This window comes from Haemaphysalis longicornis, unplaced genomic scaffold (assembly GCF_048455015.1).
Source record: "Haemaphysalis longicornis isolate Haplotype H1 unplaced genomic scaffold, Haemaphysalis longicornis Haplotype H1 scaffold_9, whole genome shotgun sequence".
Lineage (NCBI taxonomy): Eukaryota > Metazoa > Arthropoda > Arachnida > Ixodida > Ixodidae > Haemaphysalis > Haemaphysalis longicornis.
Genome location: NW_027526460.1, coordinates 56,624,777 through 56,645,024, shown reverse-complemented (window position 1 = coordinate 56,645,024; position 20,248 = coordinate 56,624,777). Strand labels below are relative to the sequence as shown.

General features: G+C 47.6%; 1 protein-coding gene across 4 annotated transcripts; it reads right to left on the bottom strand.

Moving 5' to 3' along the window:
• Window positions 1-2,878: 2,878 nt before the first annotated feature.
• Window positions 2,879-13,358, bottom strand: LOC144152811 (putative protein-lysine deacylase ABHD14B). 4 transcript variants are annotated; one of them, XM_077684276.1, is made up of 5 exons: window positions 13,075-13,358; window positions 10,652-10,908; window positions 8,195-8,360; window positions 7,295-7,599; window positions 2,879-6,458 (listed from the first exon to the last, which is right to left on the bottom strand). In XM_077684276.1, the coding sequence occupies exons 1-5, from the start codon at window positions 13,082-13,084 to the stop codon at window positions 6,264-6,266; spliced, it is 933 nt and encodes a 310-aa protein (XP_077540402.1). In that variant the 5' UTR covers window positions 13,085-13,358; the 3' UTR covers window positions 2,879-6,263. The 4 variants fall into 4 exon arrangements, with proteins under 4 accessions (XP_077540402.1, XP_077540404.1, XP_077540405.1 ...); XM_077684278.1 differs by having other exon boundaries at window positions 10,652-10,821; window positions 13,075-13,357; XM_077684279.1 differs by having other exon boundaries at window positions 10,652-10,818; window positions 13,075-13,357.
• Between the last annotated feature and the right edge of the window lie 6,890 nt (window positions 13,359-20,248).

The window sequence follows — 20,248 nt, the reverse complement described above, 5'->3', positions numbered from 1 at the left end:
GATTACTGCTCCACGTCGTAAAAAATAAACTGGCAAAGCTAGTAAAGCTTGGACCGTAGCAAAGCTGCACGACTTCTTTCTACGTGAGCACTGAGGGACACGGCACCACGCATTAGTACAAGTTTGAAATTGTTTATTTACATGTTCCATCATCACTTTGCACTGTGCTAGTAGTAGTAGTCATTGTATTAAGCATTGCATGCACGTAGTGCTTGACAGCTGGGGTGCAGCGGCGACACGTACGTTTGTGACGCATGCGCGGTGTTCCTGGAGTCTTGGCGGGGTTCTGTGGGGCAGGTGTTGCGCCAGCTGTGGCATTGTTGGTTACTAGGCAACACGAGGCGGTTCTCAGGGTTTTGGCCAGTTTTTTCTTTGCTAAAGCCACTGCGCGAGCTGGGGACGCTTGGTGGTCGCCGTAAGGCATGTGCTCGCAAGCGCTCGGTATTTTCTTGGGTATTTCTAACGCACTACGCGCCACACATTACGGCCAGCTACAAAAACTCCACTGTTTAAAAAATGAGGCGTCTTAGTTCAGCTTATACAGAACTCCACAAGATACTAGGCAGTCTCGGTTCTTAACCAGTGATACCAGATGGTGACAGCACTGGTTGTGGCACTTGCTTCACGTGTTGTATGACAGTTGCATTGATAGACCTGCGACAGGTGGCAGGACATGGGCACTATTGACTTGCTCAGGCGCTTTGCTGGGGCTTACAAAGGAACCGAGGACGCGGTCAATGTGTTTGCGTGCTACGAAAAGTCTGTCCGCCCATTGCTAACGATGCACATACAGGCGGAAATCAGGCTTTTTTGCCAGGAAATAAATTCGTTTCCCCCAGAACTGCTAGCGTTTTATTATACTTTTCACCATGATCAGCGCATTGCGAAATTATATGCAGGCGAGCGCTTCGCCGCTGCAGTTACGATGTCATGGTAGCTGCTGGGATGCACCCCACTTTAGACATTGAATTTATGGGATCAACTGCTTGTAAAATGGCAGTCCTGATTTTACGACGTTCTCAATTTAATTAAATTATTCAGTGCCTGGTTGCTTCGTTAGATCAGGTTTTAACTGTTTTAATGGTTGGATGTAATTGGGGCGCTGCTCTGTTCAGTTTTATGGGTACCCATTTCAATGCGGCTAGAAAACTACAGCAACCATGCGGTGATCTTGACGTGTGGCTGACATGGCCAGTCTTTTACAAGAATAAATGCAGTTTAATGGAATTTGTGAAAGAACATCTGACAGCCAGTGCCAAAAACGCCCTGTAGCTTTACAAGTGTTCAGGCGTCCCAACATTCCTGTTTGTGTTCAAACCACAGAATTGACAGGTGAATTTAATCTTTTGTATCTGTGCTAAAGGTGACTCGATGCTTGCGTATAAAAATTCGAAAGTAAGTTGGGTGCTGCTTCCTTTGGTCAGCTGAGCGGGTACGATCGATTACGATGTACAAAATTTTACGGCCATTGCACCAGGTAAGGGGAGCTTGCACCTCAAATGTCACAAAGCACTTAAACCCTGCAATCCAGCTTGAAGTCAAGCAGTGGCTAATGGCAGTGCCTATTTTGTAGACGAGACCACAGGGTAATGTTTGACTTTATTCTATGGACCGTACCACTGTATAGTTGAGCCTTAATCATCCAAACCGACCTAAAAAATACAAAACCACCCTTATTTACAAAAATAATGTGTAGAATTGACTTGAGAGAACATATTACGATAAAAAATTCACTTGAAAAAAAAACTTCAGTAATGCTGGGGTTCGAACCCGAGCTGTTGGGTGTCAAAACCCAGGGACTCGTCTACCTACCCAGCGCCATAGAAGCCAACGGGTGGGGCCCTTTTAGCAGTAGCCCAAAGCAAAACGTCAACCTGTGGTCTGGTCCAAAGAATAAAGCTGAACATTTTATTTTGTGGTCTGATCCACAGAATACGCAGTGCAGTGATGAATCACTCCTGCCATAAGTGAAGCCAACGTAAACGTATCCTACCAAGACTCGGCAGCAACAGCCCAAAGATAACAAAACGTAGTTACATGAAGGGTGTTAAACAAATTGCTTTGTCTTCCCTCTCAGGGCTTTTGCAACTTCTGTTTGCATTCATTTTGTCTGTCAAGACAGCTGGAAAGATGTCAGTATCCATCCCACAAGAGTGAGCAACAGCTTGAAAAACAGCCTCCTCTTATCATCAGCTCGATGCAGTTAAGTTTTGTTTCGCCAACTTCAAATGCACCCTTTTTTTTTTTTTACTTCCCCGCTATTTTCTTTTTGTCTGTCGTAGAAGTCGCCGTGATCACATTGTAAAGAGCACGGTGCAAAAAAATGCCAGTTGCAATAGCCAGTTAGCAGCGGACGTCTCCCCAAGCAAAGCTGAAATAAGGTGTTGCTTAATTACTAGGCGTGCCATTCAGGTCTGCGATTTTACAAATGCGTCGCCACAGTTAGGATAGCTGAATGATAGATAGCCTCATGGACTACCCGTGTAAAGCGCAACGCAGAAGAGTTGAGTTTCCAGCTGTTACCTTTTTTTAGTGGCCGTCAGGTATAAGCAATGCAATCTGCAGTCAAGAACAAACCTACATGGCTGCTCGGGCTTAAGTGGCCTATGAAGTTCATGCATCAAACCACGAAGCACTAAATATAACCCAAAAATACTTTTGTCAAACCTGCTCCTGACAACACTGGCAGCATTGGACTTCACTAGAAATCATTTCCCTCTAGATCTTTGAAGCAGTGTTCTTCAGCTGCATTTTTTACAGGCTCAATTTATGGTAACTCTTGGCATTTCCTGTAGGAGTAACCATGGTCTCATAACCATACGGAAACCATACATTACGGTAACCATAGTCTCGTAGATAGGTGATAAGCAATGCCAAGTATATGCTTGAACACTTTTATTTCCAACACGAAAACGATACAAAAATAAACTTCAAATTTCACCTCATTAGAAATATAGCAACAAAACAAAACACGAGGTCAGTCTCTTCCACATTGTCAGCCAATGCAAGCACCGGTGTACACATAAAAAAAGCGTAGGTTTATATAACGTTCCAAAAAATATAATACTCTGTGCCCTACTTCCAAGAAAAATCCCCACAGAGGGCTCAAATGGCGTGCAGTCAGCTGCTTTGCTATCTTGTTGATACCGTCAGTATGGAATAGGCATTGCACTGAAAGGGGCGATCTGAACAGAAAGAAAGAAAAAAAAAAAAAAAACTAAAACATTGACCTGCAGAAAGGATGTGCTGCACAAAGCCAGGATCAAGTAAAAAATATATCACACACATTGACAAAGCCACATGCCAAAAAAAAAAAACGCAGCAGCTAGAAACGCCACACACTGAGCGCACACAACGAATGGCAATTCCTGTAGAAGTCGGTATGTGGGCTGACGATTGTACTTTCAATGAGTGGTTCTGTTGGACTAGTGTATACATGCACAAAGCTCACTCCAGGCGAGGTCTTCAGACTTCAGACTGAGGTCTCTAGGTGCTTTTTATCTAACGTCTGTTGCAGCAAATGTCTTCGACAAGTCCAGCCCAAAGGTCAATACAATGAGCATGCTCAGAATGTAGGTAGCCGAGCCAAGATAACGGTCATTTACGTACGTGTCTCGGTGATTTGCCCCTACAAGCTGTCTCAAAATAGAAATATAAAAGAAAATTAACACCAGGATTGGCTTCCCTAGCAAGAATAGTACCCCAAAGCTACCGCCGCCAGAAACAGTAGCCACTACTTAGAATACGAAAATTTAGAAGAAAAAAGAACGTAGAATAGGGACTATATGAAAAATGCTCTTTTTCTTAATGGATGCATACGTTTGAGACTTGTTTGGGAACATTTTTGAAATTTTAGGCCCAACTGAGAAAATGCTGGTTAAGAAAACATGGCACACATTATTAACAAACCTGCGGAAGATGCAGCCAACGCAAGAAAAGGAAATGATAACAAATGTACTTTGATTAGCAAAGAGCATTGCACCTAAAGAAATACAAACGTGTATTCAAGGCTGACTTAACAGATGCCCAAAACAAAAACAACCGAGCTTGTTTACGATGTTATCAAGCCGACAAAAAGCAACAGCACTGCTAACGCCCCCAGAGGAAATGACAATACAATGCCGTAAACAAAGCCAAAGTCGCGATGACTGTTACTTTCAACCATTAGGAATTTCCTCAGCATGGGGTAGAGCTACAACTGCAAAACACGTGCAGATTTGGCGATAAACCTACAAAGTAGAACGGGAGTACAGCGATATTTCAATATACTTCAATGAAGAATAACGTCACGACCTGCGATGTCGCCTATCTGTAGCGTACATTTTTTATTCTAACAGCAGTCTTTATATCAACCAGAACTTACGTCACAACTCAATCATTCAGCCACTATGCTTGAATCTCATCACAACTTGTATTGCACTGTTGAAAAAGTCCCGTAACATTCTAGTTTCTATTCGTCCCTCAACACACAATCGCGCATTACTATAGAGAGACTGCCTCTGCTTATGTGAAATACTTGCAAACACCACAGATGAACTGGTAGCTTCCTTATAGGTTCCACACGAAATTGAACTTTTTCCACCATCGTGCGACAGCTGCATTTCAGAAGCAAAAACCTGAGGTAGACGCAGCTGTTTGGGTCACAGCGGCGCAGTTTCGATGAATATGCTATGCCCACACCACACAAACCAACTATTTGTGCAAAACACAATAAAAATTTCCATAAAATTCATATATATATATGCACGTTAGTAACCTTGCTGTGATGCCATGACAACAATACTCGTCATGTGTAGTGGTCGGTCATGCACAGGCTACAAAAATATTGCGAACATTACCGCGTCTACGAGGTACAACTGCGAAATAACTTGACTGCAAGCACAGTGAATCGCAAAAACACCGGAATGCCAGGGCCGGACTCTGAAAGAGAACCTTGAGCATAGTTAATGACATCTGTTGCTGCACATTATAGTTTGCAATCTTATCTTGAGGACAGCAATTTGTTACACCCCCAAGACCTTCAAACCAATTTGTTGACACAGCCCCAACAAACTTGAACTTCAACAGCTTTAGCTAAACACCACTTCCAAATCTTGAATGAAACCTACTGCTTAGCGTGAACAGCAGTGAACATGTCTATTGAACCATGCTAAAATGACAAGCCTTGTTGCAGCATGAAAGTTGTTGCGTCAAAAATCCTCCACTTTTTCTTTGCGGCTTCAAATAAACAGTCGTTATTTTGAACCCGCAAAGAGCATGTGTACAATACATAAAGCCAAGCCCCTGCAAGGCAACTACTAACCAACTATTGATTGTCAGGGCATTGCACCAATAACAAGACATTTTTAAGGCAATCAGTAACTGCGAAAAGTGATGCAAAACAAACCAGCGTGGTAATAGTACTTTGGGCTGCACAGCTAGCTGCTTTGATTTCTTGCACTTGCTCAAAGCTCTCTTCCATATACAGTACTTCACGTCGGCAATAACATGAGCACTGCAAAGCCTTCTGGGGAAGCATCCTATCCAGAACACAATATAAAAAGTGTGACATTTCTGTAGGACAGACAAGAATAATAACCAAAAGGAACCATGCCTCATTTGTTACAGTCCACACATCTGTATCATATGGGAGTTTAGGTCACCACTGGTTCACCTTGGCAACACTTGCCCCTTATGTGGCTTCGAACAGAGTACACAAAGGCCACACCCACATCCTACAACACGAGGTTGAACGAATTGCGGTTCTAATGGCTCACAGCAAGTACAAAAACGTACCACCATGGCAAGGCAGCACAGCTCAAAAAACCCCGCTACAACATTGAGTAACGACTTATTTTAGGGCCCTATCGCTGGCTCGCACTTGGTAACACTGAACTGAACACGCACGTAAAAAAAACAGCCTTCTCCAACTCACAACTTCGTTACTTCCAGCGACACTACACTACCAACACTGCTATCCCTTGCACACCCCCTATTCCAACTCGAAGCCTACATAAACTGGGGCATTTAAATGTAAGCTTAGAGGACAGTCACACTTCCCTAGTCAGTCATCAGCCCACCACAATCGCACTCGACTGTCATTATGACACCCCCCCGTATCAAAGCTCTCCACCGTCGCAAGCCACAACCGAAAAAACCCGCTTCCATCCCACCTGCAGAGTAGTCTGGACATCATCGTCGGTCTGCACCTCTGCCACACACCCCCTGCCCCTGGTGTGACCCTGGTGCCACTACCCCTGCCCCGTACTCCTCCTCCTCCTGCACTATGGCTGCTGCTGCGTGTTGTGGCGGAGGCGGAGTAAAAAGTTGTACAGCATCTGGTGCCACAGGTTGGGGTTGTCCAGGTAAGCTGGGTGGCGACCATGGGGGACCTCCACAGCCGCGCTGTTTGGCAGCAGGTTGAGCAGTGCAGAGCTCCTGCCGCGGTCGTGCTCGCCAAACACCACCATCGTGGGCACCTGTAGTGATTAAGTGGCCATGGTGTATAAGGCGTTGCGGAAGGTAGTGCCGTGCTTTCACGACCTTTTATTTTGGCTTTGTATTAGTCTGCTTGTGGAACCTGTTAACACAGTGGTGGCTTTGCAATAGGTCAGACACTGTCGCGCAATGCCTCAATGCTGCTTGAATGCATGTAAGCAAATGAACAAAAAATGGCTCAGGTTTAGCACTTCTAAACCTAGTTACCACGAGCAAATGCAAAGACTATGCATACACTATTTCACGAAAAATTCACTCTTTGCTTGCGCTAAAGGGCACGCACAGGCAGCCCAGCTGGTGCATTATCGATGGCGAGACTGAGGGACAAAGTGCCGGCGAAGCAGCCGTTCAACCTTCACCTAGTCACGTGGTTCACTCACACTGAAGCACATGCACAGCTGGCACTGAGCGATCAAGCATAGGCGAGGCAGCCGTTTCACCCTCACCTAGCCTGCAGCAGTGAGGCTCGGAGTGAGCGAAATGATTAAAAAGAAAGGCACAGCTAATGCGTCCCTGGTTGAAGGTCACTTGCGATGCGGTGAATGACCTTGAAAGATGTATCACTGTAGAGCTTCCACTTTAAAAAAACAAATCACAATACCAGCAATAGCTTTAAGTTCCTGTTCCTTTCTAGGCACATTAGAAAACATGTCAGTTGAAAATGTACCAGTACGTCGGTGACATGGCGAGACAGAAATGCGAAAGTATACCGGTACATCAACATTTTTGACCTGATGCACGAGAGGATCGTACGGACTTCACGATAAGGACGCGTGTAGCTACCGTATAGGCAGCTTCCCACAAATTGCACACCCACCTTGATGCAGCTCAGGTTCGGGACCTCCTTGGGCAAGTGCACCTGAAGCGGTGGGTACACGTCTGTGTTCTTCACGAGGGGGCCGTCAGAGTCGCATTTCACTTTCTCCAGCAGCTCTGTGCCAACGGGGGCGACTGGGACGTAGCCGGACATCTCTTGCCAGTGCTTGATCACGAAGGGCACACTCAGCTGGCCGCTGATGCTTGGGCTCACAATGACCGGCTTCTGGAGCTTGAATTCGGCCAGGAGGTGCCGCACAAACTCCGCCCTGTCGCTGATCGCTCCGGCTGGCGAGTTGCCGTAACCTTAAAGGGGGTCATGAACAGAATAGAAGTATGGGGGGTCATTAAAAAGAATGCGTGGTCCCAAACGGCCTTGATTTTGAGTGCGCAAATGCGGGAACAACCCTACAGTATAATTGCACAACGTTAAAACTTGCCTGTTACTTCATGCTTTGTCCCAACGGGTTTTGATTTTGATTGTGCAAATACTGCAACAACCCTAAAGTATAATTGCACAACATTAATAATTGCCGGTTACTCCAACGTAATAGTGTTGCTCAGGTCTGTTGCACTTCTAGCGTGAATTCAACACCTTGTTTGTCGCTTTTAAATCAGCGCTTAAATGAAACGAGCCCAATTTACGACCTTTAACATGGCAATACAACAGACAAAGATGGAATGAAAGAATGGGACAGCACAAAAGCACTTTCAAAGCCTTGTCTTCTTTCGTTTTGTCTTCAACTGTCACTCGTTTCTTCTCATCAAATTGTCCTTCTCACCATGGTTGCACGTCATTTTTCCCTTTCCCTCTGAAGCTGTACACTCTAGCGTTGCAGGAGATGTATATGGGACGGACAGCGGGGTGAGAAGTGGCGGCTAAGAGCGACAGACAACTGACCTGGCATGTCGATGGCCACGACCCGGTATCCCATGAGCCCGAGCGCGCCCAGGGTCCCGAGGTTGAACCAGGTCTCGGACTTGAAGGCCGCCCCATGCAGCATCAGCACACTCAGCTCGGGGCAGGCGCCCTCGGGGTTCACCTCCCGGTAGAACACGGTCAGCCCCTGCAGCGAGGCAATGATTACCGCCTTTTAAAGAGAAGCATTACTGGCCTCTCTCGGACCATTTCTAGGGGCAGCTTGCTGCTGTTCCCCGGACAAAATGCGCCACTCATGCGCAGCGGCTTCCCCTCGCCCGCCGCTACGGTGGTGGTGAGAGGTAGCAACCTCAGTTTCTCGCAAAACCACCAGATGGCATGTTGGTTTTCACAAGTGCTGGGTGTTTGGATGTTCATACTCGCCCCCTTCTTGGGAACGAGGATGAACGTCCAGGCAACCCACACAAACGCTGCCGCCATCGAGGCATCCAAGGAGTACATGACCATGCACCAGCAAAAATTGCTCAAAAACGTTCCTGCAGCGTACAGGACATCCAGGCTTTAAAAAAGGGTCACGCAGAAGAGAAACACCTTCGGTAGCAGCAAAACATGGTGCGGACCACGAATATATGCTGGCTCGAATACGAGAGTCAATGCAACAACGCGTGGCAGTAATGAAAGATGAGCATCGTGAGAGGTACGCCCTGAAGCGACGAGCGAAGAAAAATGCCACATGCACTTTCGTCTCAACCGAGTTTTGCCACGATTCTCGTGCAATCGTTTCCAAAGGTGCTACTCTCCACCCGACCAGACTGCAACAAGCTTGACGCTGATGCCTTGAGCCACCTGCATATACACTTAAGTGCACTGTGCAGTTCAACCGAAACTAATGACAATATACCAGTGAAAGCTTCACTTTACATCAATTCCCACATATGCGCGGTATCTGGTGATTTTTTTTCTCTTTCCTTTTGCCCACAAAGTTACCCATGATTAACTTTTGTTTTTGATGCGATGCCGCTTTTCTCCCTAACTTTAGCAAATCCAGCAAAACATCTACATGGTAACTACCACAAAGCTAAAACATGCTAGAGCAAGGGGGAAAAATTTACTTAAACTCTGAATGGGTGACTTGGCTTAATGAGTGTGTGAATCTTTCCTCTCTCACATTTTCATTTCATTTCTATATTATTCAATTCGCCCAGACAAAAATTTAAAAAAAAAAAAAAACAGTTGTGGTCCTTTGCCAGGTCTTTTGTACCTTCATTAATAGAGCACTGAAGCAGGGCAGTGGATCAGGAAACAATAAGACAAAGCAAAAATGTGGTCACTATGTAAAATATTGCTGTAGCTAATAATTCTTGTAAGCCAGTCGCAAGAAAAAAAATAAAAGAAGCCAAGATGGGCTTCAATGCAGTATGTTACATGGGGAATAACAAAGCAAATCATAGAATTGACTGCATTACAGCAAAAAAATCCAGAGTTTATTGTTTTATTCTGCAATAACAACTTGTGCAACGCGCTTGCACCAAATGCACCCAGATTTACTGATAATGGCACAGTCCCCATAGGCAGAACAGGTACACCTGCCTCAAGTTTCGCAGTATGTTCTTTTACTTTAACTTCCCTCGCTGTGAGAGAGAGAGAGAGAGAGAGAGAGCTCTTTAATGTGGGCTGAAGAGGTCAGCTCTGCTAGCGGCAGTGCTTGCTACGCCAGATGGGGATGATTACAATGCAGTGAAGTGAATGTGAGAAATCGGGAAAGCAGCAATAGAGAGAAAACAAAAGTTAAATAAAAATGGCACGCAATGTAGTGCAAGGAAAAAACTCGAAATAAAGTTAAGCAAAAGACAAGAAAAATTGAGCGAATGGAGCCCAGGAACGCAGAGCGCCTAACAAGGAAAAGGAATCAAAGCGTACACAACTACGCAAACGCGTACAGACGTAGCCATGCACACAATGGAAAAATTATTACAAAGTTCCCTCGCTGTCATATTCAATTATTCTTCTTATGGGCAGCACTTCTTTAAACTGGGTTTGACCCTATCAGCCATGCTAGGCAAATTGATAATGCTGTGACCTCGAAACAAACCTCCATCTAACAAGGGTTAGCGGCTTCATGCACTTCTTCACAATACTGCCCCTCCAAGACTCTAGTAAAGCCGTTTCCAGTCATCAATAAGTGGATCAGGGCTCAATGCACACACACACACAATTTCAAATTTCATCAATTTTTGTCCTCACAGCACTGACAAGCTATTCTACAGCACAGCCAACATGCACTGCACAGCATGTGCACACAAACACTACACACGTTGGTCACTCTCCAGATAACAGTCTCGGAGTTACTGTGGACTCCTTGAGAAGCTATCTGGAATTCGGTTTTCTCCATGTGGGAGTGGGGAATCTGCAGGCTACCCGCCTACTATCTGGGATGAGTCAGACAATAAATCGAAGAGACCTAGTTACTCTACTCACATCAACGGTGATTGTTCCCGTAGTCGGCGTGACCTGGTTGGCCGTGGTACTGATGTCATGTGGGACTTCAAGCTTCTTGTAGTTGAAAGAACGCCACGAGCTCTGGACATCGGCGGCAGATGGCGGGTCGTGGGAGCTTTTTGGGACCACGCCTGTTGTTTTCTTTTCTTCTGGCGACCCGGTAAAAATTCCGAAAAAAAATAACAAAAATGTTCCGAATAAGAGAACAACCACAAGGATGCGCCGATGTCCTAGTCCTAGCGGAAGCAGGGGAAAGGGAAGACGACACAGGGGAAAGCGTGGTTCGCCACTTGCATGCTTCACAACAGACTTGGATGTTGCTAAAGAGCAACATGCACACACACAACAGGACAAAGGCACATTCTCCAATAGTCTAAACATTGTTAAGACTAGCGCTACATCACTGAGGCACGTAATTCTCTTGCATTAAAATGCAAGCAATGGTTGTGCGCGGAACTGCAGTGAGTAGTAATGGAATCATTTCGAGCAGTTATACGTCTTTGTGGCTGCAGAGGCTGGGAATTGTAGCTCCATGGCCAGTAACAGAGGTTAAAGAATACTGTAAAAGTTGGCAAAGCTATCCTGAACTCTCAAGATATGATGTACAGTGGTGAGCTCACTTAGGGTGAACATGGGAGCGCGTGGCCGCCGGTACTATCAGAGCAGCCTACCATGGGCTGCGCAAAGCATCACGCATGCGCTGTGTGTGTTGGGGGAGGCTATGCTTTCAGCGCGCGCATCGTGTCATCGGAGCGTCTGAACGTCGTCTGCTAACTTTCTCTTGCTTGTAGCGGTGGAGCAATCGGCTGCTGTATAAATAACCGGAAACTGGAATCCGCAAGAAAAATGTTTCTGGGGGACCGGTTATTCCTTCATTAGCTTGATGCAATGCAATCGGTTCGTCACATCGCAACCCGCCAGCCTGCCTCAAGCGGACTTGATAAAAAGATGACGCTCATTTTAACAGCACCTTACTTTTTGTAAGCGACTGCCACGGAAACCGAAGGAACGCATAAACACAATTTTTATCATAAATAAATTGAAAGCTTGAAGTGAGCTTAGGCAGGCACTACAGCCTAGATTCAATTTACGGTAAAAAAGCACCTTTGCGATGTTTATTAGGCATGTTCACACCTGTATCGAGGATTCAAGGTTCAAAGCGAGACACCATTAGCAGACGACGCGCAACCTAGCAGAACATGAACAGGCACTCCGATGAGGCGATGCACGCGCTGAAAGCAAATTCTGGCTCGACGCGCACAGTGCATGTTAGAATCTTCGCGCAGCCCACGGTAGGCTGCTCCGATAGTACCAGTGGCCACGTGCCCCCGTGCTCACCCTAAGCGAGCTCGCCACTGTACATGGCCGCCAAGAAGATCTACAATCACGGCTCCGTTATTTGTGCCATGCCTAACCTAACAACAGTTGCTGCAACAGTTCCTGACTGCAATATGCACAAACTTTCCCCCATACCCTTATAACAGTGCCCTTGAAACAATAAAGGCAAATTGTCTTTAAGATGTAGGGTAGGAACAGTATGCGGCACTTTCGCCATTACGTGTAACCAAGTATTCAAGACTGGTTAGAGCTTGCAGTGCTAGAATTGGTTTTAAATCGTGCAGTCCAGAATTTCTACCCTCTTGCTAAGAAAACGTCCTTAAGTGTACCACACAGAATCTGCGATGCTTTCTTGAGGCCATGACTGTCGTCCAGCTGATAGCCACATGCTGGAAGAAACCAAGGCCCCAAGCAAGCTTTTTAAGGACATTAGAAGGTCACAGCTTGACATTCTAGCAAGACGTAAAAGGCACCTAGCATTGTGCGACTCACACACCGAGCGAAGTAAACCGATAAGTATATAATTCCGCACGCTTCCGTGCCACATTGTACGCCTACACTTCCTCTACGCTACTGTTCACAAGACAGCGTGTAGCATTCCCAATATCTGTAGACGAGCTGCACCTGCCCCTAAGGGCGTATTTTTTCTTCGCGCTACCGCAGTGAGAATTTGGGGTCGACTGTTCGGCGTCACAAATGAAAGCGTTTCGCGGAGTTAGCCCCAATTTTCGGACGACAAACGCAGAGTGTAGCGTGTGAACTCGCGGCAAGATGCTGAAATAGCAGCGAAAAACGTCGAGACAGTGACATGTACCGTGCAAACGCGTATGTTGTTTACCAAGGGGCTGCTTTTTGCTTGACCACATCACCAGAGCATCTAATCTGCACGAAAGATAACGAGCCGTTGTCTAGCTAGAGGCTAGCTAGCTTCTTCAGGTCGAAAAGCGAGGGTTTTTCCGTATGAGCCCAGACTCTTAAAATACGACAGACAAGCGACAATGCGCTTCAACCAGTAGGCGTGGTTACGCAAATAGGTTAAAAGCACTACAGGTGGGTAAACATACCTGTGGCCATGTTTCTTCTCTTTCCGGGTTCTCCGAGCCTCCTGAGTGTTTAGCGAGCGTAATAATAAACCAAAAAAAAGAAAAACAAGGGTGAAGAAGCCGCAGTCACGTCAGTTGGGCCAAGGCGAACTACTCCAATGAATTAAGCTTACACAACGCAAGGTTCGGCGGCAGCAACTGTTTTTGTTTAGGAAAACAAAAGGAGAGGCCAAAAAACACACAAACCGGCCGGCAAATGAGCGACTGCCGACTGGATGAGCTTGACTGGAAAAGGATTTCTGAGTACCCACTCATATATACATCCCTGTCGGGGTAAGGTCGTGTACGCGGTTCAAATTTTCAAGAAACGGGAAAATAGCGCTGCTAAGCAGCAAGTGTTTTTTTTTTTTTTAGGAGCGCCAAAATCAAACTTTTTTATGAAAAGGGAGACAATGTAAAAGCTTTCAGATACTCCTGATAAATTGCTTTAACTACCTGACAGTTCAGAATTAGAAGGACAAGCCTCAACGTCAACGGCAACGGTTTTAAATTTGATTGTTCGACTGTAACCGGCTGTCATGCGCGACTTTTAAAATATTCTTGCTGACTTTCTGGCATGGAGAAAAGCTGTCTGGTATCAGGCAGCGTACGTCTTTAGAAACGGGGTTAAGTTTGTGAGGAGTCAGGACATTCGCTTCCTGTATGATAAACTTATGGTGCGATACATTCATGGCTCCCTGTCCTTGCCTAGCTTTGGTCGGTTGCCAACGGCAGCGGTGGGTGAGGGCCAGGTCTCACCCGGGGATGCAAAACCCCAAGGGAGTGGCAGCGACTCCCTGGAACTGCATGGGCCAGTTCCTGCCCCAGAGCCGATGCTGGACGCGGAGGCAGGCCCGGACTGCCTGGGTGGCTACAGAGGTTGGCTCTGGGAACTTGGCCAGTCACCCCACGCGGGCACGACTGCTCGCTGCCGACACGGAGGTTCCTGGACAACAGGATTCAGGGCCTTCGATAGGTGCTCATGATGGCTAATGTCTCTGGTCTTTAGTAGCGACCAGTCTAGGAGGCGCGCACTTGCTAGGACCGAGGAAAGAGGGATTGGCTCGCTTCTTAGGGAAGCTTCTCGTTCTCAGTATCGGGAGTGGGGCTGGTCGTACTCTATAAGGATTACTCCTTCTACCTGATGACTGCTGCCGTATGGGGAGGGGTTCCCTGGTGGGTGAGTGGTTGGCATAGGAGCACCTAAGAGGTCCACCGAAACCCTATCACATAGGCCTTCCTATGGAGATAAGTGATTCAGGTGCACATAGGGATCGACGGATGCGTACAGGGTACAGTTTACCCCGTCTGTCGGACAGTTAGCTTCACCAGTATCTGAAACCGTTGAGACGAGGGGGATTAGTACCTATGTAGGCTGGGCAGGGTCTCTTGAGTACTCGGGGGACCTGGTGGGTGCTATCTGGGGGGCTGGTTGTGAAAGGGGTCCGGAGACTAGGTGTCATCACTCCGTCGCAGGTTCTCCCTGTTCTTCGATGTCGGAGCTCAGATGGTTGGAACCTATAGTGGGGTCCGCTGAATTCCAATTGGCACCGTCTGACGCCCATCCTGAGTTTTCAGGCCTATTTTAGGAGTCAGACATCTGAGGATTAGAACAAAAACCTCGCTGTCCCCATTCCCACCCTCTTTCCCATAACCCATTCCTTATCACAACCATCCACATCCCTTATCCCAACCTTTCCTGCTACCGTCCCAGGGGAGATCAGGGGAGTCTCCCCGGGCCCGCTCTCCTGGCTGTGGTGTCGCTGTCATTTTTCCCTTTTATTTTCCACTTCGGTGGGTATTTCCTTCTCGTCAAAACTCTAGTTGACCTCGGTCCAGTTTGTTTATTTTTAATTGGCGTCACCCGTGATACGTATGTGGTACGGGGTGGGCTTTTATTTTATATTATAACCCTTTAGCTTTATGTCCTTAAAGGGAGATGCGTGTCATTTTGCGTCAACGCACTAGCGTGTTTATAGATACCGTACATATGTACGTTTACAGTAAAGTATTAAGTTGGAAAAAATTCCACACTCAACTCTGTTCACGAATTAAATGCGAAAACGTTAGCTTCTGCCTCACGTTTACGCAATCCTCTTCGCTCTCCGAACCGCATTCCTGTGCTCCCGTGCGTACTTCCGTGGGCTGCCAAATTTCGCAACTGCCGCTGAAGTACACGGTGTACGAGGCATTACACACGCTCACAAGCGCAATGCAAGCAGAATGAGAAGGCGGCGGGCAGTTCACTCCATTTCAATGCTAGCACTACTTCTGTAGCGTCAGCTTTTCCGTGGCTGTAGTGCACCTACTCTCCTCTACAGGGATTTATGATCACCCCCCCCCCCCCCCCCCAACGTCCCCCGAACACTCCCCTAGGGAGACTTCGACACCCCTCAAAAATCGAAATTCTGGATAAACCCCTGGACGGCAGAGACAGTTTTATTTATTGAGCTTTCGGATCCGTCGAAGTTCCCGCCGCCGCGCAAAAGTGGAGATGACAGAGTACGACATCCGCGCCTTGTATTTTATTTCTCGAAACACACCGCGCTTACTTGGAACTGATCATTTTATCTTTTCAACTTTGCGCTCAGGTCTTATTCTAGGTAAGTATACCCGCCGCGGTGGCTCAGTGGCTAAGGCGTTGCGCTGCTGAGGACGATGTCGCGGGTTCGATTCCCGGCTGCGGCGGCCGCTTTTCTGATGGAGGCGCGAAAACAAAAAACGCCCGTTTGTACGAGATTTCGGCGCACGTTAAAGATCCCCAGGTGGTCAAAATTATTCCGTAGTCCTCCACTGCGGCGCGCCTCATCGCCTGCGTTGCGTGATCGGCGCGTTAAACCCTACAATCAAATCAATTCTAGGTAATCAACCGTTTATTGCCAATGCGTAAGTCCAGAACTCACTTCGGTCCCTCCCAGGCTTAATCTCACATTCGTTTTTCACATAACCTATCGCACGGATTGAGCAGTCCTCGGACAACCAGCCCGCGTACTACCTGAGAGTGAGTATGAGAATGATCCGTTCTTGTCGCGCCCGCCCCCCAAAATCGGTGGTTCTGCACCTTGTTTTCCATGATGCACTGAAGGAGACAAAAACGTACCGCAAACGTCATCACGACAATGTAGCACATGATACAACGTGCCACAACGCCGGGGCACCGATAAGGCGAACGTAAAGTGCGCACGGGAGCGAAACCAAACTTTCGCACCACCTCTCAGCTGATAGGACCCTCGCTACACCGATATGATGTAAAAGAAGGATGGCGCGGTACTCCCAGCTGAATGCCAAATGCAATTGTCACAGCAAACCGGCAAACGTGGCAAACACCACGCAGCCGTAGGCCGCTCCGTTGCTCCGTGCTTGCGAATGTTTACAGCCGCGCGTTCGAACAAAGACGCTCGTGGTTCGAGCGATCCAATGACAGAAGCGATTCGTCTCGCAACTCGTGAGGGTGCTTCCTGAGCATTAGATCTTCGCCTCGCCTCGCTTTGAACAGCCACAGGGGCAGTACTTCCATGATAATAGGCTGGGCAAGCAACGCTGGGGAAAAATCTCAAACAGCGCCTTCGGCGACGCCGCTCGGAGCTCGGCTCCGCTTGCTCGGGGCAACGCGTTGCTCGGGGCGACCTGCGTTTCTCCGTGTGGGGCATAAAATTTTGGTCTCTACTTCCGGTCTAGAATCGCTTACAATCCGGAAGTCACGTGAAACAAAAAAGACGTTTATATCTTTGAGTAAAACAATAACAAATATCAAGAAATTTTATCCAATATAAAAGTTGTTACAGAAAATTTCTGAAACACATAACTCAAGCTTATTTCGCAAACAAGCGAGATATCACGTGACTGCGGTACCGTGATGTCTCCTCGATGTGTCGTCTGCTCAACTCAGCTACCAGAGGGACCTAGCTCGCGAACAACGCTAATTAGAGTGCACTAGTACACTGTAAGGCTAATCAATGCGCGTCATTTGCGATACCCACGGATGCTCTGACATATATTTCCACGTGGTAAGCGCGAGCCATCACCTTACCCTTTTCGCGCTTCTCCTTCGCCTAAACGGTAAAAAAGTTTTCAATGCGTAAGTATTCTTTTGGGAGTACCTCACCGAATGCGTGATGCGAAAAACGTACCACCTCGTATCAGCACAAAAAAAGTGTATTTGCGTCCCGTCCTTAGGGGGCCTGTTCACACTTGCGACGAAATCGAGTGAGAGTGACGGGATTTCTGTCGCGCGACGAAAATTAATTGGTCCCGACCATTTGACAAAAACTATCGTCGCGCGACAAAGCGACGGAATTCCCGTCGCTTTCGCTCGCTTTCGTCGCAAGTGTGAACGGGCCTTTAGCCTCCCGGCTATCATTTTTGTCGTTTGGTTTCGACCAATTTTTGTCGCCGCGGCCGAAATCGCGTCGCTTCGTCGCAAGTGTGAACGAGTCTTTAGCTTCCGTTTCTTCGTCTTATAGGGCGAATTACTTCGACTATAGTCGAAGTAATAATAGTAAGCTATAGCTTATCTGCTGCACCGTGTTTGTGTCTCTTTGTTTGGGTTTGTTTTTTTCGTCTAATGCTGCGAATTACGTATCCAATTTTGCGTTTCCAATTCATAATTGCGTGAATTTTGTGAAGCGGACGCATCAGCTCCTCGTTCCTCGCTCATCAATTCCTGGCTGGCCAGGGATTCATACACGCCCCCCCCACCCCCCACACCAGAAGAAATTCGACATTCGACACCCCCAAAAAAGATTGTACGACTACTAGGCCCAGGGATTTATACACCCCCCAGCAGTCCCCCAAATCCCCCCAGGAGGATTTCGACCCCCCCCCCCTAAATTGGAATTCTGGGCAAACCCCGGCCTGCCTCACTAGCCACCACGTGCACCTATTACGCAATTTCAACTCGGTTTAGAAGGTTTTGTTGGTGGGCGAGTTGGTGCGTCTTTAACGTAAATTAAAAACTGCGCGAATCGAGACGACCACTGCGCCTCACCTTGTGTAGCTTACTTTTTTGTGGTCGGCTCAATTCTCGCAGTTTTTAATTTGCATTAACTCTGAACTCAGCCCCGCAAAGTGCTGATATAACGTATAGTGGTAACTCCTTCGACTCCTACTCCGGAGACCTGGGTTCGATTCCCACACAAACTAAAATGCCAAATGAAGAAATAAATGCAGCGCGAAATACAGGAACGAAGAAAAGAGGCAGGCAGGGGAAGCTCGACGTGTCGCCCTCTTGTCTTCGTCCTCGACTTTCGCGCCGTACTTATTTGTCTGCCGAGAACCTACTAGCCAGTAACCAAGCATGAACTCAAATTTGTTTTTAACACGAAAGTGTTTTATGCGGGGATACACCAAGATTTCACTGACGTCATATCTGTCACGTAAATTACGCCAGTACAACGAAGCAAGCGGCCTGTAGAGGGTGCACCCCTGCACACAGGGTCTTCTTGCGGGGAAGCAACTTTTAGAACCAAAGAGTACGTTATCCTTAGGATTGTTCGTTTTCGGGTTTTATATTTTAACACGAAAGTGTTTCATGCCGGGATACACCAAGATTTCACTGACGTCATATCCGTCACTGGAATGACGCCAGCACACCTTCGCCGAAGCGACCCGCTAGCAAGACGTCGCTCGCCAAGCACACCCACAAGACAGCCGTCGACCCGCAAATCATGCTCAACTGCCCCTCCTGTACGGCTCCTGCCGAGGATACCGACACCAATCGCCTGCTATGGACGTGCCCTTCCCTGAGTGCAGCGAGATCCCGACACCTTCGCGGCACAGGCCTGCATCTTTGGAGACCCCCCGATCTTCAGCGATGGCTGTGGGGGCCCCACCACCGCTGTCTTCTGGACTTCTTTCGGGAAAGAGGTGCCAACTTGTACCTGTGGGACCTTATGCCAAAAGGCATACTATCGCAATTAAAAAAAAAGCTGCAGATTTCGCTGCACTATTCACTTTCGTGTTTTGCCGACTCCTATGACATAGGCATCAACCAGTTTTTTACTGTTTGCAGGGGCGCAGGTTTTTCTTCTCCCCCCCCCCCCTCCTTTTTTTGCACTGTACCACAACACCAGCGCCGCTTTTCATCCCAATGGGGTACTTAATGCTCGCATTATAGGAAAATTAGGTAAACTTGGGACTTGAGGGGAATGGAGCACAGGACTGCGGAATGCAAGAGGAGCACGCACCCACCGCTCCACGCCGGCTCAACGGCCCTAGGGTGGTTCTAGTGACATTGTGATCTAGAATGGTGTTGGAGACACTTACACGGGTAATCTGAACATGCTAATTACAGCGGTCGCAGTAATATCCGACAAGGGCCGAAGTATTAAATGTCCTCTCTGCTTGGCGATGCTAAAGCGGGTATGTGGCGGTCCGACACATTCCACATAGCGTGCCGTTCCAGCAGATGGGGAAGAAATGGCGCCAATGAGGCGTCACGTCATGGCCGTACACAAAATGAACGCGCTGCCTTCCGCGCGCGACTGGACCTTCGAATTTGCGCACCAGCTAGGTCGCCGCCGCTGGGCAGTCTGGCCGGGCTTGCCTGTGGTTCGCTGACGGGGGCTTCGGATGTGCGGCCTTCTCCGATCTCTTGCGTTGTGCGCTCAGCTGCCTGGCTAGTCATCATTAGCTCGCTCCACCGTTCCCGTTGAAACTCCTGGACGCAGCACGACGCGAGACCAGTGTTATGTGTTGTGTTTTGTGCGCGGCTGGTTGGTTGGTTGGTTGGTTCCTTATGTCATGGCGCGTACCCACGCGGGGGATTGGCCAAGAAGCTGCCTGTAATAATTAGGCTGTGACCCGGTTTATTTTAGAGAAAAAAAAAGTACGAGAAAAAACATTGAGAGTAGAAAAAGAAATCTTTGGATAGAACAGGATTGTCAGGAAAAAAAACTTGCGAATGAAGGCATAGCTATCTAGCAGGGCATCCGGCCTGTCGCCGCAACAAAGGAATGAAAGGCGATCACGACATCTCTGTGGCAATATCCTATGACGGAAGCACCCAGGGAAAGAATAACGGTTAAAGATAAAGGGAGATTCAGCCGATTAAACGTGTATTCAAGGTGCGTGCGTCGCATCGAGGAAAAGCTGCGGCAATTTAAAAGAAAGTGTTCTATTGTTTCAGGGGCCTTGCAGAAAGGGCATTGAGGAGATA